The 17,500-nt window shown below is 40.6% G+C and overlaps 1 protein-coding gene across 1 annotated transcript in view; it reads left to right on the top strand.

Annotated features, from left to right (window-relative positions):
* LOC138972353 (uncharacterized) overlaps window positions 1-13,648 on the top strand; it is an 18,585-nt gene extending 4,937 nt beyond the window's left edge. The window contains exons 2-5 of the mRNA XM_070345026.1: window positions 7,104-7,442; window positions 10,450-10,604; window positions 10,841-11,021; window positions 13,500-13,648. Coding sequence (XP_070201127.1) covers window positions 7,241-7,442; window positions 10,450-10,604; window positions 10,841-11,021; window positions 13,500-13,504 — 543 coding nt within the window. The 5' untranslated portion in view covers window positions 7,104-7,240 and the 3' untranslated portion in view covers window positions 13,505-13,648. The remainder of the gene's footprint in view (window positions 1-7,103; window positions 7,443-10,449; window positions 10,605-10,840; window positions 11,022-13,499) is intronic.
* Window positions 13,649-17,500: the final 3,852 nt, after the last annotated feature.

Below are 17,500 nucleotides of genomic sequence, written 5' to 3'. Positions count from 1 at the left end.
TATGAAGCTACAAGGTGAAAATAGAAAAAGAAAAACACGATTCTTGACTTTGATGGGCTTTTTCTGCTCGTAAGCACACATTCTTCTACTCATCACAGCATGCCCCATTATTGAGTTTAAAACACCAATTAAATTTGTTTTGAATAAAACTCACAATTTTACAATAAGAATTTAGAGACCTGAATCAATTAGGTATATATCCTACTTAGTTTGACTTTTGCAAAACTAAGTAATTACACATTTAATTGAATCAGTCAGACAGACGGAGACATAGAGAGACAGACAGAGGGCAAACAGAAATCTGAGAAAGAAACCCCTTTAAAAATGTTACCATGTTTGAAATGAAACATCGCAAGGTGAAGCCATAATTCACCACCTTTCAGTATGACGTCATGGGCGTGTTCCACACTTGAAATGACGTGTTTTTATCATGTTGTCAGCTGCACGGAGCTTGGAAGTATAATTTCCATTCAACGATCCGAGTTTGTTACGTTTTAGCCTATTTTCAACGTCAAACACCATGAAACTATATATATTTGGAATCAGAAAATGGTAAGGAATAGATAGAAGTTGTTTTTAAGTGTCTTTTTTCATAAATAAAGATAGTGGTTATTTATCGGTTTTCTTCATTTTTAAGCATAATTATCAATACAAAACAACAAAACTATATAGTTTTAGATACAGGACGCAATAGGGAATACACCAATATAAATTTTTTGTTTCAAATATTTGTTTTTAAAAATTTGAAAAAATGACATATTTCGAACAAACATTTCAATAACAAAACTTTAAGTGACCAAACTGAAATGCAATCCCATAATCCGGCCTAGATCTGAGATTGTGTGATAAGAAATTCGATCAAATTGATGAAAAACTGTAACTGTGAAAGTGCTGCCTCGACCTTTTGGTAAACGGTAAAATATGACGTCATCAAACTGTCCTATCAATAAACGGAAAAACCTTCTATGAGAAAATCCAGTCAAAAATATCCATATCAAATTTCATAAAGATCCACTCCGTAGTTTTTGAGATATGATCTGCAGTGTGAAAAAACGCCCATAACGCCCAAAACGCAAACTCATTTGTCATGATTTGGTCGTGTTCTGCTGATACTATAATGTTTTTCTTTCCTAAAACACACTATAATAGTAGCCTTTCCCAATGTCTATGCTAAAACTGACTTGTCTGTGTTGTCAATGATTTTGCTACAGTGTGAGAACACAATCTCACGCCCATAACGCTGTGACACGAAAACTCATTTGGTCGTGTTCTGCCGATACTGTAATGTTTTTCTTTCTTAAAACACACTATAATAGTAGCCCTTCCCAAATGCAATGCTAAAAATGACTGGTCTGTGTTGTCAATAATTTTCTGCGAGAATGCGATCTATCTGTTTGTCGCAAAGACCGTGTGACACGAAAGTTATGAGCGGAAGACAAATCTGCTGAGTGCAATTACGTTTCAGAAGATAGTTGGTTAAAACAGTTTATCACTCAGACACGCAAAGGAACACTATAACTTTATTATTCAGGCCATATTTGCTTTCCTTTGTCATGTATGAAAGTACTGGCCTTGGTTGAAGAAAGTGACCTGTCGCTGTGCAACAAATTTGTCGCCATTTTCCGCCGTGTTTTGTAAATAAAACGTGTTTACTACCCACACATAAAAAACGATGCTGTTGGTTCTTTTTATTTTCTTATTGTTTGATTCATGCTTAGCAGTTTAGTATGCTTTGTTTTCTTCTCAATTCAATGGATGGCTATAAAATAAGCATTTAAATGTGAAGGTGTTAACATTACCCATGATCTGAGCTGTTCACACATACATACGCACGCACAGACAGACAAAGTTTATCATCGCATAGGCTACACTTACGTGAGCCAAAAACACTTCCTGTCTTGATTTTTTTTGTAATGTGATATAACGTTAACAGGGATGGCCAAATCTCAACATTTTAATTCGACAGCCGGGCGAGTAACTTCAAGAAAGTCACTAGCCCGGCATACATTTCACTTGCCCGGTACCTACCACAGTTGTTCTACGGTGTTTATCATGGCTTTACTACCCAATATTGACGGACTGTGTGATGATATCTTCTGCTATGGTCTGTTGAAACAGTGATATCAAAATCGAGACAGGAGGTCGAGATTTTGATATCACTGTCGAAACAGACCAATGGCAGAAGATATCATCACACAGTCAGTCAATGTTAGATATATTGCTAATTTTCTGGACATTTTGTATTTGGGACTTTTTCAAAAAATGCATAAAAAACCTGTCTTTTGACTTTAAAATTTTATAAATTCAAAAATGTTCATCCGACGTATCTGAAAATTGGAAGTGCTTAAGTTCAATGTCCTCCGGACCTTAAAGTATACTCATTTGCCCGTTTTATTGTATTTTCTGTTAATTATAGTAAATTATCATGTGTAAGGGGGGGTCAAAATGCATGTCCCTTCGATATTAGCAAAGTTTCACACCTCTGTAAAACGCACAGACAATTTTTTTTTATCATTTTGTTTGTTGGTTTATGTTTATCCCGTCATTATCTCAAGATAACAAAAACAAAATATCGATACAATCAGTAGTTTTGTTCTCCCAATTTTTTAAAAGTAAAAATTGCATGTCCAAGAGGTTTTGGTCCTTGCAGTTACCAGGAACCAAAATACGCAATAAAAACGGAATGCTCCCTGCTTTTCAAATGTGGTTTTCTTTACAAAAGAGTTCCAAGACGCGGAAAGCTGTGTGCAATCGGGTGGGTACATTGGATCACTTTTAGGCAATGAATACACTAATTAACAAAAACATTTTGAATAATTTGCATTTTAATCGCCCATAGATTTACTTTCACATGGCGTCAAGGACGCCATGTTTTTTTGATGACAGGGAGTGATTATTATTTGAAAATAACGAATTCGTCTGTGCAGTTACTTTCTGTGCAGTTACCTGCCAGAGAAGTAACTGCATGGACCTATTTAGTAACTGCACTGAGACATCATGGTAACTGCACTGAAATGCTTGTAGATTGCATACCATTTTTATTCTATATTCTGTATTATGGACAGCCAATTATACAAAAGGGATGGAAAACCAACCAGCATAAATATAGGTATTATATAGAGTCTTATTCAAAATAAAGTAATTTACTTTACTCAGAAACTGCTACAAGTTTCCTGGTAACTGCACTGACGAGTCCGGTAACTGTACAGATCTATTTTAGTAACTGCAGAGAATTTGTCAAAATATGTTATTTATTTATTTTACTTTTTTTTCAAGTGACAAAAAATACACCCTTGTTGTTGTAAGGATACGGTGCCACATTATTATGGTGGTGATGTTCCAAGTGAAAAGACAGTGGTGAATCATATTTTTCAATAAAGGTTTTACAAAGACAGTGGCAATGAAGATTTTCAAAGACAGTGATGACTCATTTTATGTTCCAATGAAGGTTTCTAAATAGAGTGGTGAATTATTTTATGTTCTAAGTGAAAAGACACTTGATTTAATGTTAAAGAATCAGTTGTTCCATTTCATGTTTTTTTTACAACTGACTCAGTTAATTAAATACGCTAGACAAAATTGGCCAAAGAAAGAGCCTGTACTTTTTTTTTCTCCTTTCCCCATTATCCTGCCACAGCCTTCCCCTCCCCTCCCTGCCACCACCATTCTCCTCAACTCCAATTTGGTTCAATAAAATCTTGTCGATTGAGCGTTAACTGTTGACTCGTATGTTTATCTTCATGTGGAAGAAATTATGCATAATATATGGTATGCTATTGGTTCTGTTTCACACAAGCACAACAATATAAAACAAGAAGGGCAAAGCCCATACGACTCACATGCTTGACCTTGACCTTTACATGACCTTGACCTTCAGGGTCAAGGTCAAATAACTAAACCTAGCAATGACATCATACACTAAGAACTGCTTTACACATTTTTCCTACCAAAATACATGTGACCTTGACCCAACACAAAGCTGTTAATTCAAGACATAGGAAGTACAATGGTGCTTATTGGCTCTTTCTACCATGAGATATGGTCACTTTTAGTGGTTCACTACCTTATTTTGGTCACATTTCATAAGGGTCAAAGTGACCTTGACCTTGATCATATGTGACCAAATGTGTCTCATGATAAAAGCATAACATGTGCCCCACATAATTTTTAAGTTTGAAACAGTTATCTTCCATAGTTCAGGGTCAAGGTCACTTCAAAATATGTATACAATCCAACTTTAAAGGACCCTTGCGACCTTGACCTTGAAGCAAGATCAACCAAACTGGTGTCCAAAGATAGGGCTTACATTGCCCTGTATAGCATACATAGCTAAGGTTGCCATTCTCGATAACTTCAGAAAAAAATGCGAAAATGTGAAAAATGGTCGTTTTTAAGACAACAATTACGGCCCCTGTGACCTTGAACTTGAATTGAGATCAAGTTGCTGCACAGGTTTTTTGAGATCTTGTAACCATACACCATCAGGCCACATCAGGTGTTGATAGACTTAATAGTGTCCAAGAAATATCCAACGTTAAAGTTTTCCGGACGGACGGACGGACGGACGACTCGGGTGAGTACATAGACTCACTTTTGCTTCGCATGTGAGTCAAAATTCGTTTTACATACCAGGCCAATTATCGAAAATATTTTACTGATATATAAAATTCATTTCCATAACAAAAATAACCCTTTGTTTTCTAGTAACACAGTGTCTTTTACTAGAAAATGTCTGTGCTGTTACCAGATGCCCATGCAATTACCTATGATTGAAGAAAATGCAATTTAAAAAACAATCTGTTAAGTCAAGACCACAAAACAATATACAGTGCTTTGAAAACAGCAACAAATATAGTTAAGACATATAAAATGATAGTTTTAAACGTATGTCTGTGTTTTTTGCTCGAATGGGGTTGATGCGAAAACAAAGGGTCCGTGCAGTTACCGAATGTCCCTGTTGTTACCAAGCATAAAAGTAAAGCTATATTTAAAATAATTTATCAAATTCAGTCAATTGTGGTATAAGTTGAAAGGTTTCAACAACTTTCAAATGATCATATGTATATTTTGGCAGCAAACAGATCAGTTTGGACATTACTTCATTTACATGCATTTGATAATGACAATTTTGCACTATTACAATTTTGTTTTAATTTGGATTAAATAATTGCATTAATAATCATACATTTTGGTATCCATTCTTTAGCACTGGGTTTGCATAGCATTTGCTATATGAAAACTTGCCTTTTGGAAAACAATTATGTAGGAAAAATAAAACTTGTTCATAGTAACTGCACAGCCATTTTTATAAATGTAGTGGATATGTTTTTATTTTTAGATACATTTGCAGTTGTTATTAAGCTCGCAAATTTTGCCACAAGATAGACAAAAGGATGTTTAACAACTTTGCCTGATAAAATTTTGAAATTTTTGATGTTGGATATTTCCGTTTTGTCCGACTGAAATCTATGCATTTTTTGAAAAAGTCCCATTTACTGTAAAGAAATTACAAAAGTATTTGTCTCTGTTTTGACTGTTCCATATCCCTCCCTCTGATTATTATTTCTTTTTGTTCACTCTTTTCTTGTACTTTTCAATATTTAAAAATGTCTTATCTTTCAAAAAGTCTTTAGTCACTTGCTCAACTAAATTTTGGGATCATTACATTTTCATATATATATTTGTTTGTTTTTAAATTCAGGTCTTTTTACTTTTGAAGTGGGGAAGCAATATAAAACGCTCGCGCTGGACCCGAGTACTCTTCAGACTGGCTCGCTCCCCCAGTATGAAATTTTTTGTCTTGTGCACGTGGATTAAAAAAAAAAAATTATTTATTTATTTTACACAATTAAAAAAAAATATTAGAGTAAAATAAAACATTAAAACGTTCATAATAAACAATAGTAAACAAGAATTTAAAAAAAATAAATAAATAATAGACCGCCCATGCCTGGAATCGAACCCGGATCACTTTGGCCACCGAGCCACCAACTCTGACAATTTTGCCAGTGAACTCAAATGCCTAGGGTGCTAAAATTAGGTCGCGCAGCACGCGAAGTGGCTGACGCACGCAAAGCGACCTCCTTCGCCACCTTTTATTCTAACAGTATCACCAACTTTGAAAATGGCAATTCCCATGCTGGTCAACTTGAGCCGAAGATACAAAAGCAAACGACAGATCCTGCAGCAGACGACAGATCTGTAGCAGACGACTGATGAGACAGCCTTCTTCTATTGAACCATAGTTAGCAATCAATGCTCTAAAAGCGATAACAAATGAACAAAACTATAAGCATACTGTTTTAGTGTAAGTTTTATTTCGTCGCTCACGATTTTGAATCAGGATGTTCTTGGGATTGATCTAAGCGGTTGCACATGAAGCGTACCTCGTTACGACAACTTTACTAGAGTTGTGCGCCTTGAATCACTGTGTGTCCCTGTGGCTCTATCTCTCGTGCTCTCTGTCTCTCTTTCAGTTTCACCCGCTGGCTGGCTTGCAAATCGTCTCGCATGCGATACGCATGCTTTTCTCGTCACTGTGTGACGTGTTCGGCGGTTCTATGAGCCGAACTGCCTCCCACCGCCAAACCTCCCACCGTTAAAGAGTCGTTTTTGTGATTTATTTCGCATTTAGGTCCCAGGTAACATTATTAAGTTTTAATACGATCAATCCGACCTATTATCAAGTTAGTGTATCAACTTTTGAAAGAACTGCGCCCAGTAGTTTCCCAGCAATAAGCTGTTAAGTCGAGACAGACAGACAGACAGATACACACACAGACACACAATTCAAATCTGCTGGACCCTCCTACTGCGTACTCGGGGATAAAGACTGATATCGACGGAAATGTCGTCGATATCACTTTTACAATGAGCCAATTGAAATAGCAATATAACTCGATATTACAACCAAAACGGTCGCATTTGACCAGAATTTGCATTGGCCAGCCGGGCGTGTTGCCAGGCGGTTTCTAATAGCCCGGCGGATTTTGTATTCGCCTCTGGCGACCGGACGAACGATTTGGCCATCCCTCGTCAAGAATAGACGTTACTAGTTTAGACAATACTTTGTCAATGTATTCTTCATTTTTCCCTGTCCTCAGATTATCAAATCTCGCAATGTGGCAACGATGGCAAAGTTGACCTGGACGAAACTTGTTTGGCGTATCTGACATGTACTGGCATCAGGGATAACAGAGTGACATGGGACATCAACCGCGACGATGGTACCAACTTAACCATGGGTTCTTGTTCCTGGTCCGACCGAAGATGTGTGTATAATTCTCCGCAGTACGAAGTGAAGAGGACAGACTACAGCAACAGCACACTGATCGTCACATGCGAGCATGGAAAACAAAACAACAGAAACCCCATCGCTGGCACTGTGATCTGTCGGGGAAATCACAACACATTTTCAGCACGCTGTAAAGTCCGTGTCGTGTGTAAGTTACTCAATGTCTTGCAAAGTCCGTGTCACACACACACACACACACACACACACACACACACACACACACACACACACACACACACCCACACACACACACACACACACACACACACACACACACACACACACACACGTCCTAGGCTTGCCATGACTGACTGTCTTTGTAGCCGAGACCAAGACTTTGCCAACACAAATGAAGGGACTGGACGATGACACTACGAACATAATTTATGACGAATGACATGACCTCAAAACTGAAGACGTGCTGAGGACAGATGAAGCAAAGTTTCGACAGCCCAGACGGGAAGGGTCCTCGATAGCTCAAAGAAAATCTACTTTTGTCCGCTGTTTTTAACGACTCCTTTTTAAGTTTGCTTTTTTTTTAAATACCCCATGACACGACTCAAGTGGCAAAGAACATACCCTGCAATTCCCGTCTCAGTCGGCGAAGCCGTTTCGGAGGCTTTTGTCATCAAACCCACAGACAGACACATATGAGTTATTTCTAATATGCTGACTGTTAGCAAATGATAACAGACATGTGGATAAGAAAGATATCAAGCTTGAGCCTTTTATGCGAATGCTGATATTGTTTGTAAGACATATCTGCCCCCAGTACCTCCTAAACAGGTTACAGAAATTGCAGAACAATGCTGCACGCCTGGTCCTCAGAGTCCGCAAGTCCGAACACATTTCCCCTCATCTCCAAGCACTGCACTGGCTTCCAATAGAGTCACGCATCAAATATAAAATCGCATGCCTATCCTATGGTGCACTCACACAGACAGGACCCGCATACCTCACAGACATGACTCAGACATACACACCGGGCAGGACACTCCGCTCCTCAGCAGACACCTCTATCCTTTCCACTCCGAGAGTCAACACTAAATCTTTTGGTGAGCGCTCTTTTTCTGTTTCTGCTCCTCTCGTCTGGAACTCTCTCCCTGTCACTCTTCGTCACTCTGCCTCCTCTGGCTCTTTCCGCACAGGCCTGAAAACGCATCTTTTTTCACTTGCATACACATGATACCCCGCCCCCCCCCCCCCCCCCCTGCGTGCATGGAGTGTTTTGAATTTGTATGTATATATATGGCTTTTTCTTTTGAGTTTTGAGTATTGTTTGCATGGAGTTCGGTATTAATTTTGCTTGTATGGTTTTGCTTGTATGACTTTGTTTTGTCTCTACCCTGTTTGCTTGGTCTTGCGTGCTTGGAGTGTGTTAAGCTTTTGTGTTTGCTTGCATGGAGTATGCTGAGTATGCTATGTTATGAAGATTGTGGGTCTTGTTCATTGTGTATGGTTTTATTATTAGTTATGTTAATTCTAGTTATTGTAAAGCGCATTGAGCATATATATGATTATGCGCTATAGCAAATGTCCATTATTATTATTATTATTATTATTATTATTATCATTTGCTAACAGTCAGCATATTGGAAATAACGGTTTTATTACCGTTTATTTCGACCAAAAGAAATTTCGAAGCGACCTTGCGAATTAGACAGAACAGCCCCGATGGGAACTTGAGCGCTCCTACCTGGTTATTCTTGTCAGCCAAAGAATGTTCGTGATCTTGCTCAGCCAATCAGAGCAACATATCTGACGTGATGAATATTAACAGGTCAAATGCGTTTGACACACAACAATCTCACAAGATAAACCATGTTGAACATGCGTTTCGGTTGCTTCGGTTTTTCTTGTTGAACAGAGAGCGACAGATTTAGGAAATCTACTTTTGTCCGCTGTTTATAACGACTCATTTTAAAGTTTGCTTTTTAACAAATACCCTATAACACGACTCGAGTGGCAAAGAACATACCCTGCAATTCCCGTCTCAGTCGGCGAAGCCGTTTCGAATGCTTTTGTCATCATACCCACAGACAGTATGAGTTATTTCTAATGACTGTTAGCAAATGTTATTACCAATTTAGTGACCCTCTAAATGTTGTAACGTTCAGGCAGGGACCCTTTTTGTTTATCAAGCTAAAAATTGACAAGACAAAGTAAAAATGTAATTCAACAATATCAACGTGATTTATTCTAAAGAATGACACTTCAAATGCTGTCAGGTAATACTCCCTTTATCTAAAAAATACCGAAAAGCGAGTTTTGTCGGTGGGTGCGTAACGGAACAGCAAAGCACCGCCCATCGTCTGAGTGTGCAATGCCGACCGCTCACTTGAAATCTAAATGATCAAAGTTCGGAAAAATCAAGTGAAATTGCGCCACTCGCTTTACATCAAATACATCTTTACGTCATTTCCCATCCGTCTGGAGTCGGTTCTAAATATGTCGCTCTCTGTTCAACGAGAAAAAGCAAAGCAACCGAAACGCATGTTCAACATGGTTTATCTTGTGAGATTGTTGTGTGTCAAAGGCATTTGACCTGTGAATATTCATCACGTCAGGTGTGTTACTCTGATTGGCTGACTCAGGTCACGATAATTGTTTGACTGACAGGCATAATCAGGTAGAAGCGCTTAAGTTCCCATTGCGGCTGTTCTGTCTAATTCGCGGGGTTGCTTCGAAATTTCTTTTGGTCGAATTAAACGGTAATAAAACCGTTATTTCTAATATGCTGACTGTTAGCAAATGATAACAGACATGTCTCACAAACAATATCAGCATTCGCCTAAAAGGCTCATGCTTGATATCTTTTTTCTCGACATGTCTTGTTATCATTTGCTAACAGTCAGCATATTATAAATAACTTATCATGACAGACGTGTCGAGAAAAAAAAATATCAAGATGAAATTGTTTTTAATTCGATTTCGGAGATATAATTTTAATAATAATGTTCATATTTTTAATTTTCAGAGCGTGTTTGTAATCCGAATATAACATATGTATATGCTTTTAGAATTAGAAAATGATGAAAAATAAGATGAAATTATGTTTGGATCGTTTTTACGAAAAATATTATTGTAATACATTGACCACCATTATTGGATTTCGTCTATTAATTAAAGTTGACAAACATATCTTTTTGACACAGACAAGGCCGAGAAGCTGTTCAACTGCATGACCTTAATAAACCTTACAGCCCTAGACAGGAAGGACTGGACAGTGAAAGCGTCGTGTGACGTGAAGAAGATGTACGCTTCTGATGGAAACTACAGCTGTTACTGGATTGTGACTAATGGAAATGGGGTAATGAACACGAACAAACACGTAGGCACCCACGCACACTCGCACAAACGCACACACTTACGCACGCACGCACACACACACACACACACACGCACACACACACACGCACACACACACACTCACGCACACTCACACACACACACACACACACACACACACACGTACACACACACACACACACACACACACACGCACGAGCACGAGACTCCAAAATAAACAGGTCGACTATGTTGCAGATTGAAACGAAAGAAAAGGGATCGCTTTCCACAGAAAATTTTGTGGCGAACACAACTGCATACGTAAGAGGAACGTGTTCGACTCGCAATCTACCGATGCCCACAGTCGCAGGAACCTACAATTACGATGTGATTGTCAACCCCGGAAACACACGGTTGACTGGAACACGCCTTGAAATAAGTAATTAACCGTGTGTCGTGTGTGTGGCTGTATGCATGTGTGTGTGTGTGGCTGTATGTGTGTGTGTGGGGGGCTGTATGTGTGTGTGTGTGGGGCTGTATGTGTGTGTGGGGGGGGCTGTATGTGTGTGTGGGGGGGCTGTATGTGTGTGTGGGGGGGGGGGCTGTATGTGTGTGTGGGTGGGGCTGTATGTGTGTGGGTGGGTCGGGATGTATGTGTGTGTGTGTGTGGGGCTGTATGTGTGTGTGGGGGGCTGTATGTGTGTGTGTGTGGGGGGGAGGGGGTGAAGGGGGATTGTGTGGTGTATGGAGGGGGTGAAGGGGGTGGGGTTGTTCTGGGTAGGTGTATGTGTGTGTTTATTTGTGTCCGTGTCTGATGGTGTGGTTGTTTGCGTGTTTGTGAGTTTGTGTGTGTGTGTGTGTGTGGGTGTGTGAGTGTGGGTGTGTGTGTGTGAGTGAGTGTGTGTTTGTGTGTATGTGTGTGTTTGTATGTGTGTGTGTGTTTGTATGTGTGTGTGTATGTATGTGTGTGTGAGTGTTTGTATGTGTAGGTAAGTGTGTATGTGTGTGTGTGTGTGTGTGTGTGTGTGTGTCATGAAGTGCGTTTGGTGTGAAATAAAGGAGTTACTTGTATGTATACGTGTTCTGCCCTATCTATAATTAAACTGACTCTTCACACTACACACTTCAAACACAGAATTTGGGAGGATACAGACTTATTAATTCCTCAACAAATTCAACACAATTCTTCACTTCAATACAACAATACGAATCAACTTCTCGAATACACAGTTCACACAATCTTATAGCATTCACCCAATGCATGTAAATACATAGTATAAAGATACTTTCTCAAAGATAAATTAACGCACAAGATAAGGTGCTGACAGACACTCACGAGTTCGTATCACGGCTCACTGCATGTCGTCAGTTACACATCATTCTGTCGCTGAATCCCGTTGATGATGAATTTCCCAGAAACTCTCCTTTTAGATGCCACGCACACCTTTCACAATTCTCTCCGAGAAATGCTTCCGCCATTAGCGAAAAGAACCGTCGTCGCTACGACTGGTTACGATGAAGACTCCTCCGTCTAGTCATCTGCGCCGATGTGGTCCCTGGTTCCCCACCATCGCTTCGCGCTCTTCCGTGTAAGGTCCGACCCTCGTACACGCCATGGAAACTCCTCATGGAAACTCCTAAAGAATTTAACCAAGTCTTAATACAACATTCTCTAAAACCATCTCTTCTTCCAAACATTCATGTATCAACTCATACATTCTCGTTCGTTCTACATTCACATTCCGTCCACATTCAATATCTAAGCTAATACTTAATCTATGAATAACACTGCCATACAAAGCATCACCGTCTTAAACATAACATAACTGCGTAACATTTATGTTCAAGAAATTCCCCAAGAAAAACCGTGATAAAATCACATCAAGAATTCTCTTAAAACTTCACACTAAGATTTTGTGCACTTTGTATACACTAACCTTTACATTGCAGCTATGTAATCAAACTTCAATAATATACAACATAGTAAATCATTTACCTTAAGAGACCCGTCTCTTGAAAGAATGAATTTGTCCCAGACAAATTTGACACACGCTGACAACCTCACTGGTTGAAAATGTTGAGCGTTGTGATCTTTCCAGTTCAATACCGGCTCTATCTCTCACACCCGTAAAACAACTCATCTCAAACTAGGGTTTTTCGTGTAACACCCGAAACACGTGAATAACGCTGCTACAGTCACATAGCGCTTCAACATTTAGGGAGGTTAAAAACACGACGGCCTGCATAACACAAATCTCATACCCACATTTTTGTGACAGTGTGTGTGTGTGTGTGTGTGTGTGTGTGTTAGTGTTGGTGTGTGTGTGTGTGTGTGTGTGTGTGTGTGTGTGTGTGTGTGTGTGTGTGTGTGTGTGTGTGTGTGTGTGTGTGTGTGTTTATTTTAAGCACGCATTATTGCATTTTTCTCCAATGATTGTTTTTTTGTGTGTGTGTGCTGTTGAAGACTGTGCTTAGCCTTGCTGCTATGCCGTGCTAGTTTACGTTGCATGTCTGTGTCTGGTTTTAATGATTCTTGTATTGGAATTGAAAAACGCGAGGAGCTGTTATCAGAACTTGCGTTATAGAAAAGTTAGCTTGCGCTGCCGGTTTGATTGCATCCCACTGTCACGGGACAAACAGGCAGACTCTCGAGATTAGTGCGTAAAGTGCCTGACAAGACTTATTTTTGTCAGTTAACAAGTCGCGTGAAGCGATATACAAACATTTAGTCAAGCTGTCGGCATCAAAGTAACAGATCATTACACACAAAAGAGTCAACGCCGAGACTATATTTATATAGTCTCGTCTAATCGCACACGGGCCACGCTCGTCTCCGCGTAGCGCGCGAACGCAGTACCTAATTAAAAGTTTTTTAAAATAATCCTACAATTGTGAATGAAAATGATTAATGTTCCAGAATAAACCTACACGGGACCCACTCCTGGTGAACTCTCCTGAACAAACGCAATGGATATCTGACCCGACATTCGGAAGTAACAACAGCAGGACGAGATTGTCTCTTTGGCTGGAGGTTATCAATAATAAATGATTGTCAATGCAAGCAGACGAGATTGTCTCTTTGGCTGGAGGTTATCAATAATAAATGATTGTCAATGCAAGCAGACGAGACGGCTCTCTTACTTTTGTTTGTTTGTTAGTGTGGGTGTTGTATTTACTGCCCGATGCATTATTATCGCATTTTCACTGATCACATGACAAAAACACCTGTTGTCATTGGTCAACTAGGAACTGTATTTCAATTGATATCGCGCAGGAAGTTCCTAGTGAATTTCATATCAGGCAGGAAGTAGTTTTCCAATTGTAAATTTGAAGACAAAAATCTCACTTGAAGGAAACACAAGTCTCTCATTATTTTAAAGCGCAAATTTATAAAAGGAAAGTAATTGCATCAGCAAGATTAAGCTGTGTAATGAATAAACACACACTTTGTCCACCCACCTTTAACAGAGAAGTAGTAGAATGGTATGTTTTAATATTACTGAGGGAGACGACTGGAACAGCCGTAAACAAACTAAACTTTGGAGCGAGAAGCGAGTTCTCTTGCAGGGTATCAGCGCTCATCACTCACGTAAAGGCTGGAAATGAGTAGCCGATTTAAACGTTTTGCTCCAGCATGAATCACTGTCCCCTCCCTTTTTGTCATAGCCATGCAAAATCCACACAAAAACCTCAACAGCTTCAAAACAGTCACGAAGGCTATCGGAAGACGCCATCTTTGAAAGTTGTCTTGGAATATTGTGTCGTCTGCAGTTGGCGATTCGACAACAGTATCAACACTGCAGTCCGTCGATAACGACAAAGAACTCGAAGCTGTTTACAACACAGAAAATGAGCCAGAGGACTTCACTGATACAGTCCGGGGCACTTTCGTTCCTGCCATCGTTTAGAATTGCCAAATTAAAGCCTTTGAAGTCTAAATGTCTGCAAGCAACCGCAAATGCTGTTCCGTGTTCCTCCACTGAACCTTTTTTAGCATGAACTCTTTGCACAATATTTTTCTTTTCTTTGTTTTTTTCAGATGCCTTATTTACGTCTTAGAAAACGAAAGAGTATTCGAAAAATGAAAGTTATAGCAGCAAAGTTGCGAAAGCAGGAAAAGACAATCCAACATGACAGTAGCCTCCCTTGCTCTTGACCGATTTCTTAGACTGGGGTTAATGGGTTCTTCTTCCAAAATGAAATGCGATAAAATCGTTATCGTTAGATTTGACTGCGATATCCAGATTTATCAGTGCCTATGTCTCGAAAGGATAAATCATATCAGATCTCGGCTCACGCCTCGATCTGATATGATTTCAGCAAATCTGGATATCGCAGTCAAATCTAACGATAACGATTTTATCGCTTTTCATTTCGAAAGAAGAACACATTAACCCCAGTCTAAGAAATTGGTCAAGAGCAAGGGAGGCTACTGTCATGTTGGATTGTCTTTTCACAACAACCTATACAACTCTCTCTCTCTCTCTCTCTCTCTCTCTCTCTCTCTCTCTCTCTCTCTCTCTCTCTCTCTCTCTCTCTCTCTCTCTCTCTCTCTCGTTTTCTCAAACTGTTCTGTATATTGGTTAGTTGCGGATGTTTGTCTGCTTTTGTTTTCTCTGAACAACATCTACTTTCCACCACGTTTGTGAATATGGCGTTGGCATACTCAATAAAATCAGTGTTAGTGTCCCTAATAAAACCCATAACAAGGTATGATCAAGAATTAATGATCAAACCCGACCGGCCCCCTTGGCGCAGTGGTTAGCGCATCGGGCTGCGGGCCGGGAGGTCGTGGGTTCGAATCCCATCAGGGTCATGTGGGTTTTTCGGGCTACGGTCGGCTCCTACCCAGAGTGGAAGTGCTATGGTTCCTATGGGAAGGCTGGAATCACACAGCCGAGTGTCATTCACTTAACGAATGCGACTTTGAGGGTGCTCAGGTTCTGTATACCTGACCAACACCGCAGGTGCGGCAGTTCTCGGGCCTGGTTGACACCAGGATATATTATGACAGTAAGCGTAGAGTGCTGCCCTGTCACGTAGTCTCAAACCAAATTGGAAATCCATAGCATCATCATTATAATCATCCTCATCTCATTAATCATCCAAAATTATAAAATGTCCTTGCTCTTGTGGCCCTTCATGCCCGGAGCTCTCATGGTGACCTTGGTCTCAGTGTTCCTGTTCGATCCTTCCCTGAATACTTAGTACTTCTGCTGTCAGTCTTCAACGTGTGACGTTCTGGGGGGGTCGACGGAGGGACGTGGTGGCGGTCTGCTCTCTGGAGGGGACGCTCACTTAGTCTGGCTCCGCGACTTAGCAGTCAATGTCATTACTAGGGGGCATAGTAGATAGTGGGCTGAGTCCGTTAGCTCGGGACAGACCCACTACTGAACACCGTCGAAGTGACTCAGCAGAAGTGCAGTGTCAACTTCCGAGGGTAGCCTACCGCAACGACCCGACATCCCTGGAGCGTCTGTAAAATCGACAGGTCTGGCAGCGGAACGAAATTCAGATGTGGATGGAGCAGCGAATGCAGGGACGGGGCGGTGTGAGAGCACACCGGAACAAGGAACAGGTGTAAGGACAACAAAAAACAAAAAAATGATCAAACCCTCTTGCAGATGATTCAGGTCCCTGATTTAATAGATCGTTTCACGTTGTACCGGCTTCCGTGGAGCATTCAGTGGTCAGCGCATCGGATTGCGGGCCGGGAGATCGTGGTTCGAATCCCATAAGGGGAGTGTTTTTTTTTTTTTTCGGGCTTCGGTCGACTCCTATCCAGAGTTGATATACTATAGTTTCAATTGGAAGGCTGGGATCACACAGCCGAGTGTCATTCACTTCACGAATGCGATTGTGAGGGTGCCCAGGTGTCTGACCAACACCGCTGGTTGAGTCAGAAAGCGCCAAAAAAACATAAAACACAACTTGTCTCGGCTCTTGTGACCCTTCCTGCTCAGAGCTTTCAATCCATTCCTGAATATTCTGCTGCCAGCCTTCAACGTGTGATGCTCCGGGGGGTCGACGGAAGGACGCAGTGGCGGTCTGCTCTCTGAGGAGACGCTCACTCAGTCTGGCTCCGCGACTTAACAGTCAATGTCGTCAATAGGGAGCTTAGAAGGTATAGCGGCCTGCATCCGTTGGCTCGGAACAGGACCAATACTGAACACCGTCGAAGTGACGCGGCAGCAGTGCAGTGTCATCTTCAGAGGGTAGCCCACCGCAGCGACCTGACAACCTTCCCAGGAGTGTCGGTAAAATCGCCAAATCTGGCGGCGGAACGAATTTCAGATGTGGATGTGGCAGTGAATGCTGGGACGGAACGGTGTGAGAGCATACTGGGAGAAGGAACAAGGGTCGGGACAAGCAAGAGAGGAGAGGAGGAAGAAGAAGGAGAACACAGAAAAAAAGAAAAAAAAAACAGCGGAAAAAAAAACCCCAAAAAACCAAGAAGATTGTGTTACGTTATTTGAAAGGCCAAACGAATAATGTCAACAAACTCTCTATTTAGAAGCTATATTAAGGTAGCTTTCGGTTTTATTTCGGTTTTGTTTCTTTTACAAATCCAAGCTACACACATATGTCGTTGACTAAAATGCGGCAAAACATTAATAACTTGTCTGTGGTAAATAGTACGTCTTTAGAGGTCTGTCAAGAGTCCCATCGACCATGTACACGTCTGTTATTCACTGTCATTCCTGCACGCGTTCAAACGCGGGGGTACACACACATTGACAGAACCTAGCGATATCAATTGAAACATTCATTTAAAATGGTCTCACACGTACTCAGAAAATGAACAGAGGAAAACAGCAAGAAAAGCCTCGAACTGACAAACAGATAAATGTAAAAAGTGTTCAAGCATACACACAACGCTTTTCTGACACGGTAGAGTAGTTCACAGAAACACACACA

The sequence above is a fragment of the Littorina saxatilis genome, linkage group LG8 (assembly GCF_037325665.1).
Source record: "Littorina saxatilis isolate snail1 linkage group LG8, US_GU_Lsax_2.0, whole genome shotgun sequence".
Taxonomy (NCBI): domain Eukaryota; kingdom Metazoa; phylum Mollusca; class Gastropoda; order Littorinimorpha; family Littorinidae; genus Littorina; species Littorina saxatilis.
Note: the sequence above shows the minus strand (reverse complement) of the source record. Positions and strands in the feature narration are given on the sequence as shown.